Below are 21,492 nucleotides of genomic sequence, written 5' to 3'. Positions count from 1 at the left end.
TGGGGCAAACTCCACACAAAGCTTGGAGGCTCCCAACAAGACCACGAAGCTTCACCACAATGGAATGTGGCTTCGAGGTGACCTCAACCGTCTAGGATGCTCAAACACCCAAGAGTAACAAGATCCGCAAGGGATTGGTGGGGGAATCAACTTTTCTCTTGGTGGGAGTGTGGATCTAGGCCTTCTCAACCAATCCCTAAAGAATCAACAAGTTTGATTGGCTAGGGAGAGAGATCGGTCACTTTTGAGCTTAGGGAGCAACAATGGAGCTTGGGAGGGTAAGAGATAGGGTTCCACAGCTAGAAGAACCCTTTATATAGTGGGGGGGGGGGAATCCAACCGTTTTCCCACTGACAGCCCGAGTCTAGCGGTACTACCACTGGATGCAGTGGTACTACCGCTAGCACTCCAGCGGTACTACCGCTAGCACTCCAGCGGTACTACCGCTGACTCTCCAGCGGTACTACCGCTGGGCCCCTGGTAGTGCATAAGCACTACCACCGCCAAGAAAGTCTTCGCAAATAGGACCGTCCACGTACAACCGTTGGGGGACCATTTGCAAAGAAGAAGGAAACACAAAGGCGGGAGCCACTCCAAAGATGTCGGCAAGGGGAAAATATGTGAAGTGTGCGCGTGCAAAGATTGATTCCACCCAAACCTTTCCACTACGGTTCCCCTCTTAATAGTACGGCTTTCCTATGACTCAAATAAAGAGAATCGTAGAGAACGTCGGGCTTCTGTTCCACGAACGAGGGGGCGAGTCGTCTTGTGCCGTTGACGTGTGTTATCTGAAATCTTAACACACACGGTTAGTCCTTTGCGGTACTGTCATCAATCACCAAAATTACTTAGGCATAAACTATGCCCCAACAGCCACTCACGGAGGGGGGAACATCACCTGTGCAGCTAGCTGGCAAGACAGGGGCTCGGCGGGCTGGTGGGGGTGTTGGTGTCAAAACCGGTAGATCTCGTGTAGGGGGGTCCTGAGCTGTGGACCTTCGATATATGGGTACACGGGACGAAGGAGACAGTGTTTACCCAGGTTCGGGCCTTCTTGAGGAGGTAAAACCCTACGTCATGCTTGATTATATTGATGTGTATGAGGATTACGGAGTTGATCTAACTCGAGATCGTACTAAAACCCTAGATGAGTCAACATGTCTATGCTATGAAATCCTCTGGTTTATATAGACACTAGGGGTTCCTAGGGTTACATACAACCAACCTCTAGCCGAGGACAGATGCGTCGATCTAGCCTGCTCAACTTGGAGAATACGCGAGTCTTCAGAGCTTTCCTGCTTGAACACGAGGTCATCACACAGTCCGGTCTTCAATAATACAACCCATTAGGTCGGCCTCTAAGAGATGGGCCGACCATCCGAGGACCCCTTAGTCCAGGAGTCCCTTACTAGCCCCCGAACTAGCATCCAAAACCGATGTACATGGTCTTCGGCAACTCCTTATATCCAGACTAATTGGCTTGTGAGGCGAGTTCCTCTATCCCTTCTGATTTGTAGAATGACGATCTAGTCATTGACTAGTTCTCAATTATCGAAGAGTCGCGGGGCCCACGACCTCTAACCTTTCCACTCGAAGATCGATAGGACCACTCGATTCCTTTGAGCATTAATAAAGACAAGTAATCCAGCAGTCCCTCACACAACCGCTTCTTGTAACCGAGGGAGAAAACATCTTTATAAATAGATCAAATCCGTCCTTGGGTGATAATCACCCTCTCCACATAAGCCTTTAGCCATAGCCACATATGACCCTCATGGCCTTTTGGGCAGAAGAGGGGCTCCAAAGTGCCGGGAAACGAAGGGGGCGTAAATATGTACGTGATAGTTCCTCCCAACCTTTTCAAATGCAGATCCCCTCTTGATAGTACATATTTCCCTATGACTCAAGTCCACCAATCACTAAATCCATAGAAAAACGTTGTCTTCTCTTTTAACCACTAAGGGGATGAAAACTGTCTCGTGCCACCTGCTAATCTTTGAAAGCTTAATGCACACGATTAGTCTGCAAGGGACATTGTCATCAACCATCAAAACTACTTAGGGAAAATTATGCTCTTACACATCTCAATTCGAAGACATTCATCGAAGACATTCCCAACTGCCATTTATCTTCACACTACCTAAGTTTATCGTTGATACATCTTAGTGTGGATGATGACTATGCTCTATGTTCGAATGTCTTCATAGTATTGCTTGCTATGCTTAGATCCTTGATTGTTATCCCTACATGATCATGTATCGCTTCCGCTTAATTTTGAATACATTTACTGTTTCGAAGCTTTTCATAAAAATCGCCTATTCACCCCCCCCCCCCCCCCCCCTCTAGTCGATAACTAGCACTTTCATGACTGCATGTAGTCGGTCTCTTCTAATCTGACAGTCGGCCAGCATGTGAGAGTAAGTACTGCCTTTCTTCCCCGTTGGCAAGAGAAACAACAGGCAGCGATTGGTCTAGGATTTTCATTGGCGTGAAGAAAAGGGGCGGGATTGGGAGAAGCCTCACACACCTTCAGGGTGGAGGACCTGCAAGGCCTGTGAAGCAGCTGCCCAAAGGACAATAGGCCGAGTATTTACCACATGTGTGACACAAATCAGTTTACATGGAGAGCCAACGACCAAAAACATCCAAATCATGAAAACGGACGGCTAAAAACACGGACCATTGAGAAGTCTTGCTTTAGGTCCAGTTTTACTGTCTACTGTCCTTAATGCGAATCGTTGAGAAGTCTCATTTTAGGCTCAGTTTTACTTTTTACTGTCCTTAATGACTCCAGTTACAAACGCTCCCTTGTGATAGGGCACCCCGCTCTCTTGATTATGACTCCGCACCCCGCTCCCTAGTTTTGTTTCATGCGGGGGGTTGGAACACAAATGGAACCAAGTACATTCAAGCGGAAGAACACAAAATGCAAATAAGAAAAGATGCATACGCGCACACACATAACGAAATGAAGGGGCTGTAGTACTCCAGCAAATGTTGAACGGTGGAAGAGATTCTACATTCCCTGACTGACCAATCAATGCCAAACTGATAAGTAGTGATGGAACCAAAGGATTATACAGTCAACTATAAGGGACTATATCTCGCACCAATATTAACACCCACCCCAGGCCTCAAGCCTGAAGAACTGCAGCCAAAGGAGATTCGATTTACCGACTGAGCAACCCATAAACCATGTACAGCAAAAACGTGAATCGGATGTGGAAAAATCGCAACATCGCATGTGTCGGCCAACTCCCAACGCTAGCAGCCCATGGCCGCAGCACCTTCTTTTGTAGCAACTGGGACGCCACCTTCTTTGGGAGCAACAACAACAGAGATGCCACCTTCTTTCAGGGCAGCAGGGACACCACCTTCTTTCAGGGCAGCAGCGATGCCACCTTCTTTGGGAGCAACGGGGACACCCACAGTGACACGGAGGATTGCTTGTGCGTTTAATGCAGAAAGCTTAGATAGGCAGAAAGCCTCCCAGGTTTCGGCTTCCAGTGAAATAGCAGATGCACTGTCATCTTCGCCTGAACCAGAGGCTTGAGTCTTCTCATATAATGCTTGTAGCTCCAATGACAGGTTGCGCGCAGCCTCCCTTGATTCAGGAAGCTGGTCGCTCAGCTGGGTTGCTGCGACCTGAATGAGCTTGTCCATACCATATTCTTTGATTCCCTCCAGACCCTGGATAGAAAGAAGAAATTACTGTTATAAAAACAAATATAGTGCTGTATTCCTCATATTTAGAACAGCAACCAAGAGTGGTCAGTGCACGCAAACCCACACCACCTAATAATTTATATGCTCAATCTCCAGTAAGTGGTCACCTACTGAAATGACTGGTGAGAAAGATCTTTGAACATAGAGACTACAGCTAAACATACAGTTGCAACTAATGTTCTGAACTCAACAAAGTTCCACCACATGCATGAAATCATCTGCAGCTAAGCTCCAGCCTCATATTATGACACAGAAAATTCAAACAAAGCATCTACATATATCTAAATAAAGTACAAAGTTCTGGAAGACGTTCAACGGAAACTCTTAACTAAACCCCATGGACAGAGAAGAATAGCACAAGGAGGTCAAATTATCAACCTGTACAACTGTATCTGATTGAGCCTTTGGGACATCAGAAAAAAAATACTATGTGGTGTATTTAATAAATACTTTGATTGGAGATGGTTCTACAATAACTAGGCAACATAAGCTGTGATCTTAGATAAACTTTTGGGTGAGACTTTCACTTACAAGGCGTGGTACACTCTTACTGAAACAAACAGATGCTTTTGCGCGAATACGTGGATTCCTGTTCTTGAGGTAGGGCTGCATTTTTGGCAACAATACAGAAGGGGAGATCCAGCTTGTCATTGATATAAGGGCTGCCTCAGCAGCTTCACAAACAAAGCGCTTGTCTTGTGAAGATTTCAGAAACAGCGGCATTAGCTGTGAACACATTTGACAGACAAAATGTTTTAAGAGACTTCATGGTTATTGCAAGAAATCATTGAGTGAAACTAAACACGTACAGTCATGCACAACAATATTTAACTTTTTAAGAAGGGGGGAAACACACCAGCAGATCAATCAAGTCGACCATTTGTTCACCATATGCCTTAAAGATGTCAGAGCAGGTCATAAGTGCAGTTTTACATAGAGCACTCCTTGGATTCTTAACAGATTTCACAATAAGAGGAACTAGAGGCTCCCTGGAATTTGACCCAATCAATACAAGAGATTTAGTTAGTTTTACAGCATTATGGAAGCACAGATGGTGTTGTAAGCTACTAATAGTTACCCCAAAAACAAGGAAACAACTTACAGCAGCTCCTGCAACCTTTGCTTGTGATATATTGCCAACTGACGAACATTATTAAGAGCTTCACATGTCTTGACCCAATCCTTTGAATCCAGCCTTGCAAGCAAAGTCTGTTGAAAATAGAAAATGGAAAACCTTGGGTTATAGAAAGAACTTAAAACATCCAACAAAAAAGCATGAATATGAACAGCTAGAGGCATACACTAAGGCTTGTGTCAACATCAGGAAGATCTGTGAGATTCTCAGAATCAATATATTCAATATCTACAACTCCAGCCTCGCATCCATTGGTCACATCAGGACATGCCGGTACAGCATTTCCTTCCTTCTTGACACACTTGTTCCCGTTTAACACAGGCTTAGAACTGCAGGGTTCCACAGAACTGCCTTTGCTTTTCCCTAGCAAAACTGATTGAGCAGCGTTGAGATCTTGCAATGCACTATCGGACATGTTCACGGTCTGCATTGATTGCCAGAAACAGATATAAGAAGAAAACAAAGAAACTGCTGCCTCTCCTAGCAGTTACATGGAAAAATTGTGGAGCATCTCCGATAAATGCATGGAGGCGTTTTTCATAAATGTACGTTGCAGGCAGTACTAAGTCATTCAACCGAACAACGATATAACAATGAAACTATCCTAAGCAACAAAAAATAGTGCAAGTTAGATGGTTTTAACTAAATTAACTTCACCAAAGCTATACGACCACAAAAGACTCCCACAAAATATGAAAATCAATTCCACTACACTCTGGGCACAGGGTAATATCTGATCTCCTTAATCTAAATTCCTCTGTAAACAAACACTTCATTTCTGTTGGGCAATCATGCGAGGAAATACTTACTAGGTACCAATAACTACTTAAGAACCCAAACCACACGTAAACTAGCTAGAAGCACCGCCACACAGGAATTCACCATGAACTAGATCAGCGACGTGGTAGAGTCAACTCAACAACCAAAGCATCACCGAGCGTAGTAGTAGTAGGTGCGCCGGATTTCACCGACCCTATTTCCGGATGACTACCACAATCCCACCCATGACCTAATATTCATCAGCCTACCACACCGAAACCTCGAGTTCGCACCGAATTCCCAACGATGGACAGATCTCCAAGTCCACCGCTGCTCCCAGCAGCGGCACGAGTGGGTCAAGGCAGCACTAAACACCCCCCGCATTTCATCCACGCTTACCGACTTCGGCGAGATCTAGCCCAGGAAACACCTAGAAATCACTGGGACAGGAAAACGGATCCCGCCGCAGGGGAAGCGGGCAGGGAGGCCAGATCCGAGGAGCAAATGCTGCTGCGGGGAGGGATCGCGAGGGAGGGGTCGGGGGAGGGCTACCTTGGAGGGGAGCGCAGCGGGAGGGAGGGAGGGAGGGGACGACGGCGACGCGGCCGGCAGTGGAAGGCACCAGTTCGCTCTCGCTGCGGCGCGGGGTGGAGTGGGGAGGGGGAATCGGTTGATTGGTTCTTCCCTTTCCTTCCTGCCTGCTGCTGCCGTCCTGGACTGGCCTGGAATGAGGCTGAGGGCTGAGGCTGAGCGAGCGGGCCGTCAAGTTATACTGTCCTGGTCCTCGTGTCGCCTGTGCTGCTTGCTGCTGTGGCGTTTTGGTCTCTTGGACTTGGTCTCCCGAAATTGCATCCAGGGACCTCGGGATGTCGGGTATTGAAAGGGCGCTTAATTTTGGGCGAGGGTTTGTGCTTCCGCATGATTCGCTCGATGTTTGATTTCGATTTGCAGGACTCTGAAAACGCTAGAATTGAAAAGGGAAACATTTATAGACTTCGGTTGGACGCGCATTGTGCGTTCGATCGCATTCATCTTGTGACCGTGCGTCCGGCGTGACTAATCATCTCGGTGTGTCATCAATCATTTTTTTTTCTCATGACAGAACTTTTCCTGTGGTTCTCTTCTTCCTCTAGTTCTTTTCTTCTCTTTCCTGTGTAGGGATACGTTGCAAGCTCACGCGTCATGATAGAACCAATGACGTGTCAAGGAGGATGAGACAAGCGTAAGAATGTGCGGTTGGGAACTCGCAACTAGATTCTGGCGGCTGTTGCAACCACGGGCGGCTCGTGGTGCTAGACCGGGGTCCGGTGATGCTGGAACCAGCAGCCATGGATGCTACAACCAAGAGAGATGGGCACCGATGCTTCAACCAGACATGGAAAAAAGTTTCAACCGGCCTAGGAAAAGTTGCAACCGATGGTGGAAAAAGCTTCAAGAAGCATGGTGGAAAATCTTCAACCCCCATGGAAAAGCTTCAACCGTGAAAAAAAGCTTCAACTCGCATAGGAAAAGCATCAACCAGCGGTGAGAAAAGCTTCAACCAGCATAGAAAAAGCTTCAACCGGCGGTGAGAAAAGCTTCAACCGGGATAGAAAAATCTTGAACCGACATAGAAAAAACTTCAACCGGTGGTGAGAAAGGCTTCAACCCGATTCGGGAAGGAAGCTTCACTTATGGTACAAGTTTCGACCGGTAGTTGAAAAAGCTTCAACCAGCGGTGAAAAGCTTCAATCGACTTTGGGGGAAAAGTTTCAACTCTGCACTTGCCAACGGTGTGAGCGGCGACGTCGTGGGTTGCGGCAGGCAGCACGGCGGTGCTACAAAGGCGGCAACTAGGATGCTGCAACGGGAGAGAGACGTGGATGAAGGGGGGCGAGATGTAATCCAGTGTCGCGATTCAACAACGGCACCCTCGTTGATGGGGTCACCTACTAGTGATAGGGTCATGGACGGGATATGTACGGCCCAACTAGGGCCCCACACGGGCATTAAAGTTTCACGACTACAAATGTATTCACATGCGTACACCGAATCCACTCGGACCCATGGAGTCACTCGGACATCTTCCAACCAGTCGTCCAGTCACCAGCACTGGACAGAGAAAAGGCATGGACGACGTGGAAGCTACAACGACCGAGGGACTTAACACCATACATGAAGTGGAGTCAAGACTAACGTTACAAGTGACGTTTGTTGTTAGGGATGCAACTTCTAGTAAAGCATGTAGTTACTCACATTGGATGCCCTTGTAATGACACACGGCGGGTCCTGGCGAACTCTATTTAAGCCACCCCGAGCTACTAGACAAGGGTTCAGCAATCTGTGTAATCATACACCCCAAGATAAAACATAAGCCTCCGGGCACGAGATGTAGGGTCTTTACCTCTCCGAGAGGGGCCCGAACTCGCTAAATCCGAGTGAGACACATGTGTCGTAGCTAGGCTCCGCCCCTCATTCGTACCCCTATTACTCATTGTCACGATCGTTCTCACGACAATTGGCGCCCACAGTGGGGCTACGCGTCTAGCGATTTCTGGCGCGTGTGAAGTTTTACGAGTCATCATGATGACCCTCGACGGAGAGATTCTGTTTGGTTCCCTCGGCTTCATCGCCGACGACTCGGCGTGGCTGCGGGAAGCTCCGCTGGACACAGATGTGTTACTCACCCGCGGCACGGTGCATTTCCGTGTGACTATGTTCGAAGTCCTTCTCCGGCAGTCGTCGGTCTCGTACCGCTTGGCACCCCTTCGCTATGTTGGACATCATTGCAAGCGCTCCGGGCACTCACGGCTCCAGCGTTGGATCAAGAATGCCGTGGATCTCTAGACCATAGCCGAGCAGGTGGCCACGCTCGACTCTGACGATACCATCCTCAACTTATTCCCCTCCTCGTGTGATGGATCCTCCGACGAGTCCGAGTGCGAGAGCGGCGAGCCAGCTGTAGAAATTCTAATGGTCGGCACGATCGGAGGACCTCTTGGGTTCTCCACAGGAAATTCCCGCGGACGAGACGAAGATGGCCACGACAACAACGTTGATGATGTCTACGTTCCCTAGCCGCTCACTCGGGAGCAACGGGAAGAACTCAGATAGAGGAATGAGCACGCTCTGCTCACCCTCTCACTAAGACGACCCCGTAATAAATTGCCATAAAGGGCACGCAGTAAGCCACCATGGCTGAGCGTGAGAGGTTGGTACGACTGCAGTGTTAGAAATATGCCCTAGAGGCAATGATAAAATAGTTATTATTATATTTCCTGTTTCAAGATAATCGTTTATTATCCATGCTATAATTGTATTGAATGAAAACATAGATACATGTGTGGATACATAGACAAAACAATGTCCCTAGCAAGCCTCTAGTTGGCTAGCCAGTTGATCAAGGATAGTCGAGGTTTTCTGACTATATGCAAGTGTTGTCACTTGATAACTGGATCACATCATTAGGAGAATCATGTGATGGACTAGACCCAAACTATGAACGTAACATGTGATCGTGTCATTTTGTTGCTATTGTTTTCTGCGTGTCAAGTATTTATTCCTATGACCATCAGATCATATAACTCACTGGCACCGGAGGAATACCTTGTGTGTATCAAACGTCGCAACGTAACTGGGTGACTATAAAGGTGCTCTACAGGTATCTCCGAAGGTGTCCGTTGAGTTAGTATGGATCAAGACTGGGATTTGTCACTCCGTGTGACGGAGAGGTATCTCGGGGCCCACTCGGTAATACAACATGACACACAAGCCTTGCAAGCAATGTGACTAAGTGTAAGTCACGGGATCTTGTATTACGGAACGAGTAAAGAGACTTGACGGTAACAAGATTGAAATAGGTATGCGGATACCGACAATCGAATCTCGGGCAAGTAACATACCGAAGGACAAAGGGAATGACATACGGGATTATATGAATCCTTGGCACTGAGGTTCAAACGATAAGATCTTCGGAGAATATATGGGATCCAATATGGGCATCCAGGTCCCGCTATTGGATATTGACCGAGGAGTGTCTCAGGTCATGTCTACATAGTTCTCGAACCCGCAGGGTCTGCACACTTAAGGTTCGATGATGTTTTAGTATAGTTGAGTTATATGTGTGGTTACCAAATGTTGTTCAGAGTCCCGGATGAGATCACAGACGTCACGAGGTTTCCGGAATGGTACGGAAACGAAGATTGATATATAGGATGGTTTCATTTGGTCACCGCAAAGTTTCGGGCATTACCGGAAGTGTACCGGGAGTGACGAATGGGTTTCGGGTATTCACCGGGAGGGGCCCACCCACCCGAGAGTGAGCCGAGTGACCCTAGGGTGGCTCACAAGCCCTTAGTGGGCTGGTGAGGCCATCCCAATAGGGCCATGGTGCCACAAGTGGAAAAACACCAAAGAAAATAAAAAAGGAAAGAGGGAGGTGGGAAGGAAGGAGTGGACTCCTTCCCCCAAACCGAATTGGGGTGGGAGTCCACCTCCTCCCTTCGACCGGCGCACCTTGGGGCTCCTTGAGCCCCAAGGCTAGCCCCTTCCCTCCTCCTATATATATTGGTGGTTTAGGGCTTTTTGAGACACAACTTTGCCACGTGCAACTCAAACCTATACCACGTAATTTTACCTCTAGATCGGATTTCTGCGGAGCTCGGGCGGAGCCCTGCAGGAGTAGATCATCACCACCACCGGAGCGCCGTCACACTGTCGGAGAACTCATTGATACGTCTCCGTCGTATCTACAATTTTTGATTGTTTCATGCTAATATTCTACAACTTTCATATACTTTTGGCAACTTTTTATACTATTTTTTGGGGCAAACATATTGATCCAGTGCCCAGTGCCAGTTCCTGTTTGTTGCATATATTTTGTTTCGCAGAATATCCATACCAAACGAAGTCCAAATGTAATAAAAACTTACGAGGATTTTTTTGGAATATTTATGATTTTTGGGAAGAAGAATCAACGCGAGGCGATGCACAAAGTGCCCACAAGCCCTGTCGCCGCAGCCAGGGGGTGGGCTCGTGGCAGGCAGGCTTGTGGCCACTTCTTAAGGCGATTGGTGACCTTCTTTCGCTGCAAGAAATATAATATCCGAAAGAAAATCGTGTTAAAATTTCAGCCCAATCGGAGTTACGGATCTTCGGGAATTTAAGAAACGGTGAAACGCAGAATCTGGGAGCGCAAAAACAGAAGGACACACAGAGAGAGAGATCCAATCTCGGAGGGGCTCTCGCCCCCCCCCCCCCCCCCCCCCCCGCCGCCATGGAGACCATGGACCAGAGGGGAAACCCTTCTCCCATCTAGGGAGGAGGCCAAGGAAGAAGAAGAAGGAGGGGCTCTCTCTTCCCCTCTCTCCCGGCGGCGTCGGAAAGCCGCCCGGGACATCATCGTGTGACAACGATCTACACCAACACCTCCGTCATCTTCACCAACATCTCCATCATCTTCCCCCATCTATATTCAGCGGTTCACTCTCCCGCAACCCGCTGTACCCTCTAGTTGAACATGGTGCTTTATGCTACATATTATTATCCAATGAGGTGTTGCTATCCTATGATGTCTAAGTAGATTATCGTTGTCCTATCGGTGATTGATGAATTGCTATGATTGGTTTAATTTGCTTGTGGTTATGTTGATGTCCTTTGGTGCCCATCGTATGATCGCGCGTGTGGATCACACCATAGGGTTAGTTGTATGTTGATTGGACTGTGTATTGGCAGGCTAGAGTGACAGAAGCTTCAAACCTAGCATAGAAATTGATGCATATGGGATTGAAGGGGTGCCAATATATCTTATTGCTATGGTTGGGTTTTACCTTAATGAACGTTAGTAGTTGCGGACGCTTGCTAATAGTTCCAATCATAAGTGCATAGAATTCCAAGTAAGGGATGACATGCTAGCAGAGGCCTCTCCCACATGATACTTGCTATCGATCTAGTAACGTAGTCAATTGCTTAGGGACAATTCCGCAACTCCTACCACCACTTTTCCACACTCGTTAGACACTCATAGTTGTTTCTTTATCTAACCAGCCCCTAGTTTTATTTACGTGTTCTTTACTTTCTTGCAAGCCTATCCTATCACTCCTACAAAGTACTTCTAGTTTCATACTTGTTCTAGGTAAAGCGAACGTAAAGTGTGCGTAGAGTTGTATCGGTGGTCGATAGAACTTGAGGGAATATTTGTCCTACCTTTAGCTCCTCGTTGGGTTTGACACTCTTACTTATCGAGAAAGGCTACAATTGATCCCCTATACTTGTGGGTTATCAAGACCTTTTTATGGCGCCGTTGCCGGGGAGCAATAGCGTGGGGTGAATATCCTCATGTGTGCTTGTTTGCTTTATCACTAAGTAGATTTATTTGCTGTTCTAAGTTGTTCTCTATCTTTAGTTATGGATATGGAACACAAAATACCAAAAAAAAATTAGGTGTACTTGCTACTCATGGAGATGGGGAACCTCCTAAAACCCTCGAGGCTCGTTATGTGGAAAATATTATGCACTTCTTTAATAATCCTCAAAAAGCCCCATTCAATTATATAATGGGATACACGTTGGATCAACGTGAATACTTTAGGGATTATCGCTTGACTCAAAAGGGAAACTTTTATGGGATCAAATCCATTTTGTTGAAATGGTATGCTTGGGAACTATACAAGAGACATGGTGTACTTGTTGCTCTAGGATGAAGGCTCCACACCTTCCCTTTTCTTGTGAGTTTAATGATCATAGAACCTTGGCTTCTTATGCTAATGGTATATATGATTACTATGATGTGGATCAAATAGAAGAGTTTGTTGCTTTTATGGGTGCTTATGAAATTGAGGCTCTGTTCAAAAGGTGTGATGATAATGATGATGCTCCTTACCGATCTGAAAATTTGGCTATGCTTCGTTATTGTTATACTAATTATGAATATAATGCCCATATTGAACGATTTAAGGAGAAATCCTATGCTGCCCAAGAAGAGACTGTTATTTTGCAGGAAACTATGGAAGAAGAAAATGCTGAAATTGTGAGCTCATTAGATGAAAAAGATGAAGAGGAGAGCGAAGAACAAAAGGAGGAAGAGTGGACTAGCTACCCGTGTCCACCTTCTAATGAGAGTAACTCTTCTACTCATACATTATTTAATTTCCCTTCGTTCTTACCGAAGGATGAATGCTATGATCCCTTGGATTCGTTTGAAATATCCCTTTTTGATGAACTTGATGCATGCTATGCTTGTGGCCATGTTGCCAATATGAATGATGCTTATGAAGATGAGCTAGCTATAGTCCCTTATGTTAAACATGATGATTTTGATGAATATAATATGCATGTGCTTGCTGCTCCTACTTGCAATTATTATGAGAGAGGAACTACATCTGCACCTCTCTATGTTTCCAATACGATAAAATTGCAAGAAACTGCTTATGCTATGTATTGGCCTTTACTTGGTGTGCATGAATTGTTCTTTTATGACATGCCAATGCATAGGAAGAGAGTTAGACTTCGTCATTGCTTGATATATGTTACCTTGTGCTCACTACTAAATTTCAAATCATTGCTAATTAAAATTGGCTTTGATATACCTTGGGATCCGGGTGGATCCATTACTTGAGCACTTTATGCCTAGCTTAATGGCTTTAAAGAAAGAGCTGCCTGCGAGACAACCTGGAAGTTTTAGAGAGTCATTTATTTCTGTTGAGTGCTTTTATTTAGTTTAAAAACAAAAAATATATAGAGGGAAACTTAAAAAAAATTCAAAAAGAGAAGCGATTGAAAGGTGATGCATTGCGGAAGTGAAGGTCGACCTTGAACACTTGTGTTCATGCTCATGGAAACAATGTAGAATTTTTCATGAAAGTTTCTCACAAAAATAATTATCCCCTTGTACAATTTCTTTGTGTTTTTAAAAATAATGTGCCAAGCAAAGCCTTTACGATTAGTTTGGGTGATAGTTGTTTGATCACGCTGAGAAAAGACAGAAACTTTCTGCTCACGAAATTAATTTTCATTTTTATTCTCGAAGAGCTTTTGAGTTGATTCGTTTTTTTTGCTGATTGATATGCAAATTTTCCAGACGTTCGTAATTTTTCAGATTTTTTGAGATATCAGAAGTATACGGAATATACAGATTGCTACAGACTGTTCTGTTTTGACAGATTCTGTTTTCTATGCATTGTTCTCTTATTTTGATGAATCTATGGGTAGTATCGGGGGGTATGAACCATGGTGAAGTTGGATTACAGTAGATATAATGCTAATATGAATTTAGAATGAGTTCACAACAGTACTTGAAGTGGTGATTTATTTTATTATACTAACGGATCTCACGAAGTTTTGTTGAGTTTTGTGTGATTGAAGTTTTCAAGTTTTGGATGAGAGCACGATGGATGAAGGAATAAGGAGAGGCAAAAGCCTAAGCTTGGGGATGCCCGAGGCACCCCCAAGGTAATATTAAAGGAAGACTCAAGCGTCTAAGCTTGGGGATGCTCCGGAAGGCATCCCCTCTTTCGTCTACAATCTATCGGTAATTTTACTCGGAGCTATATTTTTATTCGTCACATGATATGTGCAAATGCTTGGAGCGTCTTTTGTGTTTATTTTTACTTTTTATTTTATGCACCATGCTGGTATGAGATAGTCCTTGGTTGGCTTTATAGAATGCTTCATGTGCTTCACTTATATCATTTGAAGTTTGGATTGCCTGTTTCCCTACACATAGAAAACCGCCATTTGTAGAATGCTCTTTTGCTTCACTTATATTTGTTAGAGCGGGGCATATCTTTTGTAGAAAGAATTAAACTCTCATGCTTCACTTATACCTATTTAGAGAGTTAACGGGAGTTGGCCATTCACATGGTTAGTCATAAAATCCTACATAAAACTTGTAGATCACTGAATATGATATGTTTGATTCCTTGCAATAGTTTTGCGACATGAATATGTGATATTAGAGTCATGCTAGTGAGTAATTGTGTATTCGTAGAAATACTTGTGTTAAGGTTTATGATTCCCGTAGCATGCACGTATGGTGAACCGTTATGTGATGAAGTCGGAGCATGATTTATTTATTGATTGTCATCCTTTGTGTGGAGGTCGGGATCGCGCGATGGTTAACTCCTACCAACCTTTCCCCTAGGAGCATGCGTGTAGTACCTTGTTTCGATGACTAATAGACTTTTGCAATAATTATGTGAGTTTTTTATGACTAATGTTGAGTCCATGGATTATACGCACTCTCACCCTTCCACCATTGCTAGCCTCTCTAGTACCGCGCAACTTTCGCTGGTGCATTACACCCACCATATAGCCTCCCTCAAAACAGCCACCATACCTACCTATTATGGCATTTTCATAGCTATTCTGAGATATATTGCCATGCAACTACCACCGTTCCGTCTCATGACATGTGCCATCACTTTCGTATTGCCATTGCATGATCGTAAGATAGCTAGCATGATGTTTCCATGGCTTGTCCGTTTTTTATGTCATTGCTATGCTAGATCATTGTCACGGTACACTGCCGAAGGCATTTCATATAGAGTCATCATTGCTCTAAGTATTGAGTTGTAAGTGTGATGATCATTATTAATAGAGCATTGTCCCATGTGAGGAAATAAAAGAGGCCAGCGAAGCCCATTTACAAAAAAGAGGCCAAAGATGCCCACCAAAATTATATATATATATATATATATATATATATATATATATATATATATATATATATAAGAGGCCAAAGAGCCCACAAAAAAAGAGAGAGAAAAGAGGGAAGGGACAATTGCTACTACCCTCTTTCCACACTTGTGCTTCAAATAGCACTATGATCTTCATGACAGAGAGTCTCCTATGTTGTCACTTCCATATACTAGTGGGAAATTTTCATTATATAACTTGGCTTGTATATTTCAATGACGGGCTTCCTCAAAATTGCCCTAGGTCTTCGTGAGCAAGCAATTTGGGTGCACACCCACTAGTTTCTTTTGTGAGCTTTCATACACTTATAAGCTCTAGTGCATCCGTTGCGTGGCAATCCCTACTCACTCACATTGATATCTATTGATGGGCATCTCCATAGCCCGTTGATACGCCTAGTTGATGTGAGACTATCTCCTTCTTTTTTTGTCTTCTCCACGACCACCATATTCTATTCCACCTATAGTGCTATGTCCATGGCTCACGCTCAGGTATTGCATGAAAGTTGAAAAAGTTTGAGAACACTAAAGTATGAAACAATTGCTTGGCTAAAACCGGGGTTGTGCATGATTTAAATACGTTGTGTGGGGAAGATGGAGCATAGCTAGGCTATATGATTTTGTAGGGATAACTTTCTTTGGCCATGATATTTTGAGAAGACATGATTGCTTTGTTAGTATGCTTGAAATATTATTGTCTTTATGTCAAATGATAGACTATTGCTTCGAATCACTCGTGTTTTAGTATTCATGCCATGATTAGATTATATGATCAATATTATGCTAGGTAGAATTCCACATCAAAAATTATCTTTTTTATCATTTACCTACTCAAGGACGAGCAGGAATTAAGCTTGGGGATGCTGATACGTCTCCGTCGTATCTATAATTTTTGATTGTTTCATGCCAATATTCTACAACTTTCATATACTTTTGGCAACTTTTTATACTATTTTTGGGACTAACATATTGATCCAGTGCCGAGTGCCAGTTCCTGTTTGTTGCATGTTTTTTGTTTCGCAGAATATCCATACCAAATCAAGTCCAAACGTAATAAAAACTTACGGGGATTTTTTTGGAATATTTATGATTTTTGGGAAGAAGAATCAACGCGAGGCGATGAACGGAGTGCGCACAAGCCCTGTCGCCGCGGCCAGGGGGTGGGCCCGCGGCAGGCAGTTTTGTGGCCACTCCTTAGGGCCGTTGGAGCCCTTCTTTTGCCGCAAGAAAGATAATATCCGGAAGGAAATCGTGTTAAAATTTCAGCCCAATCGGAGTTACGGATCTCCGGGAATTTAAGAAACGGTGAAACGCAGAATCTGGGAGCGCAGAAACAGAAGGACACAAAGAGAGAGATCCAATCTCGGAGGGGCTCTCGCCCCTCCGCCGCCATGGAGACCATGGACCAGAGGGGAAACCCTTCTCCCATCTAGGGAGGAGTTCAAGGAAGAAGAAGAAGGAGGGGGGCTCTCTCCCCCTCTCTCCCGGCGGCGTCGGAACGCCGTCCGGGACATCATCATGTGACGGCGATCTACACCAACACCTCAGTCATCTTCACCAACATCTCCATCATCTTCCCCCATCTATATTCAGCGGTTCACTCTCCCGCAACCCGATGTACCCTCTACTTTAACATGGTGCTTTATGCTACATATTATTATCCAATGATGTGTTGCTATCCTATGATGTCTGAGTAGATTATCGTTGTCCTATCGGTGATTGATGAATTGCTATGATTGGTTTAATTTGCTTGTGGTTATGTTGCTGTCCTTTGGTGCCCATCATATGATCGCGCGTGTGGATCACACCATAGGGTTAGTGAAAGTGAGTTATATCGACTAGAGGGGGGGGGTGAATATGAGATTTTTAGAATTTCATCACTGAGGAAATTCCTTTTGAGGAAATTCCTCACTGATGACTAACTTACAGCGGAAACAGTTAAGGATCAGTCGTGCAATCGTTCACAACAGCAGTATTACAGAGTGAAGATTATGAAAACAGATTGCACAGTAAGCAGGCACGCAGAATACAGATGATGATCAACTCAAGTGAAGAATTTGAGGTTGAGAAAATTCAGAGAAAGTCTTCAGCAAATTCTTCAAACAGTCACAGTGAATGTCATCAACACATAATGCAGAGAATGTAAAGAGTTGAGGAATTAGAACCCGATTCTTGGTGAAGATTGTTGTTGATGACCCAGTTCCAACTGCTGTGACAGTTGTACATCTGGTTTGGAGCGGCTTGGTATTTAAACCAAAGGAAACCCAGTCCCGGGACACACAGTCCCTACCGTATTATCCTTGAGCTAAGGACACACAGTCCTCGCCCAACACTCGTGGTAAGTCTTCAGGGCAGACTTCCAAACCCTCACAAACTCGGTCACCCGGCAATCCACAATTGACTGCTGGATTGCTCTAGACCATGACGCCTAACCGTCTGGAGGATGCACAGTCCTCAAAGGTAAAAGGCTTCAATCCCACACAGGAACAACTTCTTCAGTGATGCTCAATCACTAGGTTTGGTTTGTGGTTTCGGTGGGTGGTGTATTTCCTCACTGATTATTTACTCTCGTAGGCTCTGAGGAATTTGGGTTGCTCTTATGATAAGTGTCAGTTTCTAACGGAGCAGCCAACCAGCTAGTGGTTGTGGGGGGCGGCTATTTATAGCCTGGGAGCATCCCGACATGATTTGACATTAATGCCCTTAAATAATATGACCGTTGGAGTGGATAAGATCAGTGACTTGGCGTGGCTTATCGAAACGGTCGGGACCCTCAACTGTGAGAGTCCTCATGTCACTCATATTCCTCACTTGAGGCTTTTGGTAGGATTTGGCTTGGGTTGAGCATCATGAGGAAATTCATTCCATAGTGTTACTTTGACCCCCTTTAACAGTACGGTGTTCCTATTCATCAAATGCGAGGAAAGTAAAACGGAAAACGTAAATCTTCACGCTTCAATTTCTTCAAACTGATTTTCTTCAGGAACCACCGATCTTCTCAATATCAATATCTTCATGAGGAATATCAATTTCATTGCAGATTCCTCGTGATTCATTTCTTCAGCTTCAGACCAATTTCTTCAACTGAAGACATATATTTTTAGGGGTCAATATTCTTCAAATATCTCAAACTCCTCAATGACTTATAGATCCTGTGTACACTTATAAACACATTAGATACTTAACCTATAAGTCTTCAAACCACCAAAATCACTAAGGGGCACTAGATGCACTTACAATCTCCCCTTTTTTGGTGGTTGATGACAATTAGGTTAAGTCTTCAACAGGGAATAAAAATGTGAAGTGTAAATACTCAATTGAGGAATTTGAAGACAAGATTCACAGAGACTCCGCCTGAAGATGTGCATACCTTGAGGATTTTTCTTTTATAGCATATGCACATTGATGATTTATATCATGGAGATCTCCCCCTGAATCTTGTAAATCATGCATACATATAACATATTATATGAAGAAAATGAAGATGCATGATGGCAAATGGTATCTGACGAATTCCAGCATGCGTGCATTAAAACTTGAGGAATAAGCATGCGAAGAAAAACGTTTAAAAAGCGTCAGAGTACCATCGGGCTTAAGTTACAACTCATTACATAAAAACTTCAGAAGAGCCAAGAGTTTGTAACTTAAATATAGTTCATAAGCCCTAAAAAAAATAACTCCCGTTTGAAGACTAACTCTCAAGTTTCTCCCCCTTTGTCATCAAGTGACAAAAGGGACAAACTGAGGACTAACGCCCGTGAAGACTTCATTTCTTGGCGGTTGATGAAGATCCTTGACGCTTCTTGGGTGTAGTCTTCTTCCTTGGGCCTGTTGCGGTGTCGAGTTGTTCCTCATCAGATTCAGCGGTGCGGAAGGACGAGAAGGAGCTGTCTTCAAGATCTGGCACGGGAATGGGCCTGAACTTCTTCTTGGGAGGCCACGACTAGTCAAAGTCGTGCTCAAAGTTCAATTCTTCAAGCTCAGTCTAGGTCTTCAGATGTGCAAGGGTAGCCCAGGTGCGATCAAAAACCTCATGCAGATAGTGATGATTAAGTTTCACAGAGTTCTGTGTCTCAGTGAGGGTTTTCACAATGGCACCAAACTGGCGTTTGACCCATTTGTGGTTGTGATCCACCTTCTGATGAAGACTGAGGAGAAGCTCTCTGGTGTTTAGCACGCGAGGAGGAACAAGGCTTGGTGGACGAGTCTCAGTATCGTCCCATGAGGAATATGCATCTGGCTCTTTAAATTGACCATCAAGAGGCCTGCTGCCTTCATCAATCACAGACTTTCCTTTTCCCTCAATGGGCTCGAAAGTCTTCTTGTTGACCCGGATAGGAGGCATATAACCAACATGGTTTTGGAAATCTGCGTGGAAGTTGATGCCTGTCCTAGTCCAGAGGAATCTCATGATCCATGGTGCATAAATTTTGTGATCATAGGGGCACATTGCATTGTCAGCCAAAGTCCTCAAGAAGAAATCATGGATATTCATGGGGATACCGTGAATGATGTTGAAAAGGATATTCTTCATGAGGCCGACGACATCTTCGTCATCGTCATGGCCTTTGATGGGCGCGAGCACACTGCAGAGAATGCGGTAGACAGACCGGGGTGTGTATTTGAGATCATGGACGAGGAATGTGGTTCTTGAGGGTTTTCCTGCAGCCAAAGGCTTCATGAGGACTTCCATCATTCCATTTGGTAGCTCACGCTCACCATAAAGCTTCACTGCCCCTTCTGAAGGAATTGGTACGGGCAGTTCTCTGAGGAGTTCAGGTGCTGGAGCCTTGTAGTGAGTGTTTTGGGTCATCCAGTCGAACACCCAAGTGTTGATGTCATCAGCATTGCCCGATATGTGCAGAGTTGCATAGAATTGAAGAATAAGCTCACTATTCCAATCTGATATGTCAGAGCACATAGGGAGCAAACCTGCATCATGGAGTACACTGAGGACTGGTTCCATGCAGGGAATTTCTTCAAGTTCATCATGAGGAATGTGCCTGTGCTGGAATATCTTGTTGCGTCCACAGAGCACAGAAGCATAGTAGTTCATCTGAGTCCTTGTCCAAAACTTCAGATGCCTCATTTGAGGCTTGTCATAAGGATTCTCTCCGATGAAATACATGCGTTCCTCAAAGAAATTTTCTTTCTGAAACTTTGGCCGCTTCGAGAAGGGCAGGCGCTGAACTGGATTGAGATTGTGCTGAGGAATGGGAGGGGAAACAACCATGGCAGTCTCTGGGTTGAGCACAATGAATTCATTGTCAGGGGCGGGAACATTTTCTTCAGCAGTTTCCTCAGGTTGAGGAATTTCATCAGCTGGTATTTCTTGCTCTGGCTGAGCTTTAGGCTAAGGAATTTCTTCTTCCTCCTCAGCTTGAGGAGTTTGGTCAGCCTGTCCAGTGGGAGGAGCCTGCTCAGACTGGACATATTCTTCAGCTTGTTTTTCATCAGCTGATTTTGTGGCAGAAGCAGATTCATCAGCTGCTGCAGCTGAAGCTTGACTAGTCTCTTTCTGAGGAATATGAGGTTGAGGACTGTCATCAATCTATATTTCCTCATCAGTATGCTCCTCAGAGGCAGCATCCTTCATTTCCTCATCTGCCCTTGTAGTTTGGTCACCAATGACGACCATTTCATATGAAGGTGCAACATTTAGAGGCACCGGGTCCACAGGGGCAGATTCTTCAGTTTCCTTGAGGCGTTTTGCCTCAATCTTTTCTTCTGCTGAGGAAGCTTTTCTCTTCTTCGCTTCCTTCTCAGCAGCTCTTGTCTTTTTCGCGTCTGATGCAGACGGGAGTAACTTCTTCACCTTTGAAGCTTTTGGTGAAGGTGTTTTCTCGACAGATTCTTCAGCTGGCAGTGAGGAACCAGCTGGAACAGAGTCATCAGCCTGCTTTGGTGAAGCAGCTGGATCAGCAGCAATTGCATCATCGGTTGCAGTTTCATCTGTGGTGGTCTTGGTGATGATTTCTTCAATGGCCGGCTCATCAGCTCGGCGCTCTTGGTGTTGTTCCTCACTTTGAGGAATTTCCTCCTCATCAGGAGATGCATCTTCTGGCTGTTCAACCAGGGGCTGAGGAGTTGGTGCTGGTTGTGGGTGTCGCTTGTTGTAGTCATCAACAACACTAGTGGCTAGCTTGATGAAATTGCGTTTGATGCTTGTGCGGTCTGACAGTTTCTCACACTTGTCAGACA

At 44.8% G+C, this 21,492-nt stretch overlaps 1 protein-coding gene across 1 annotated transcript; it reads right to left on the bottom strand.

The window, feature by feature from the left end:
- Positions 1-2,961: 2,961 nt before the first annotated feature.
- Positions 2,962-6,357, bottom strand: LOC123407688. The gene is made up of 6 exons (XM_045100876.1): positions 6,173-6,357; positions 5,028-5,285; positions 4,829-4,935; positions 4,583-4,715; positions 4,258-4,452; positions 2,962-3,690 (listed from the first exon to the last, which is right to left on the bottom strand). Exons 2-6 carry the CDS (start codon positions 5,274-5,276, stop codon positions 3,265-3,267), a joined length of 1,110 nt encoding a protein of 369 aa, XP_044956811.1. The 5' UTR covers positions 5,277-5,285; positions 6,173-6,357; the 3' UTR covers positions 2,962-3,264.
- Positions 6,358-21,492: the final 15,135 nt, after the last annotated feature.

Source organism: Hordeum vulgare, chromosome 7H, assembly GCF_904849725.1.
Source record: "Hordeum vulgare subsp. vulgare chromosome 7H, MorexV3_pseudomolecules_assembly, whole genome shotgun sequence".
Classification (NCBI taxonomy): Eukaryota; Viridiplantae; Streptophyta; class Magnoliopsida; order Poales; family Poaceae; genus Hordeum; species Hordeum vulgare.
This window is presented reverse-complemented; position numbering and strand designations above follow the sequence as displayed.

Excerpts from the sequence above, each read along its gene's own strand:
- LOC123407688 (XM_045100876.1), bottom strand. The coding sequence starts at position 5,276 with ATGTCCGATAGTGCATTGCAAGATCTCAACGCTGCTCAATCAGTTTTG. Across the intron at positions 4,936-5,027 it reads ATGTTGACACAAGCCTTAGT|ACTTTGCTTGCAAGGCTGGA; the intron begins GTATGCCTCTAG and ends TATTTTCAACAG. Across the intron at positions 4,716-4,828 it reads CAAAGGTTGCAGGAGCTGCT|GGAGCCTCTAGTTCCTCTTA; the intron begins GTAAGTTGTTTC and ends GTCAAATTCCAG.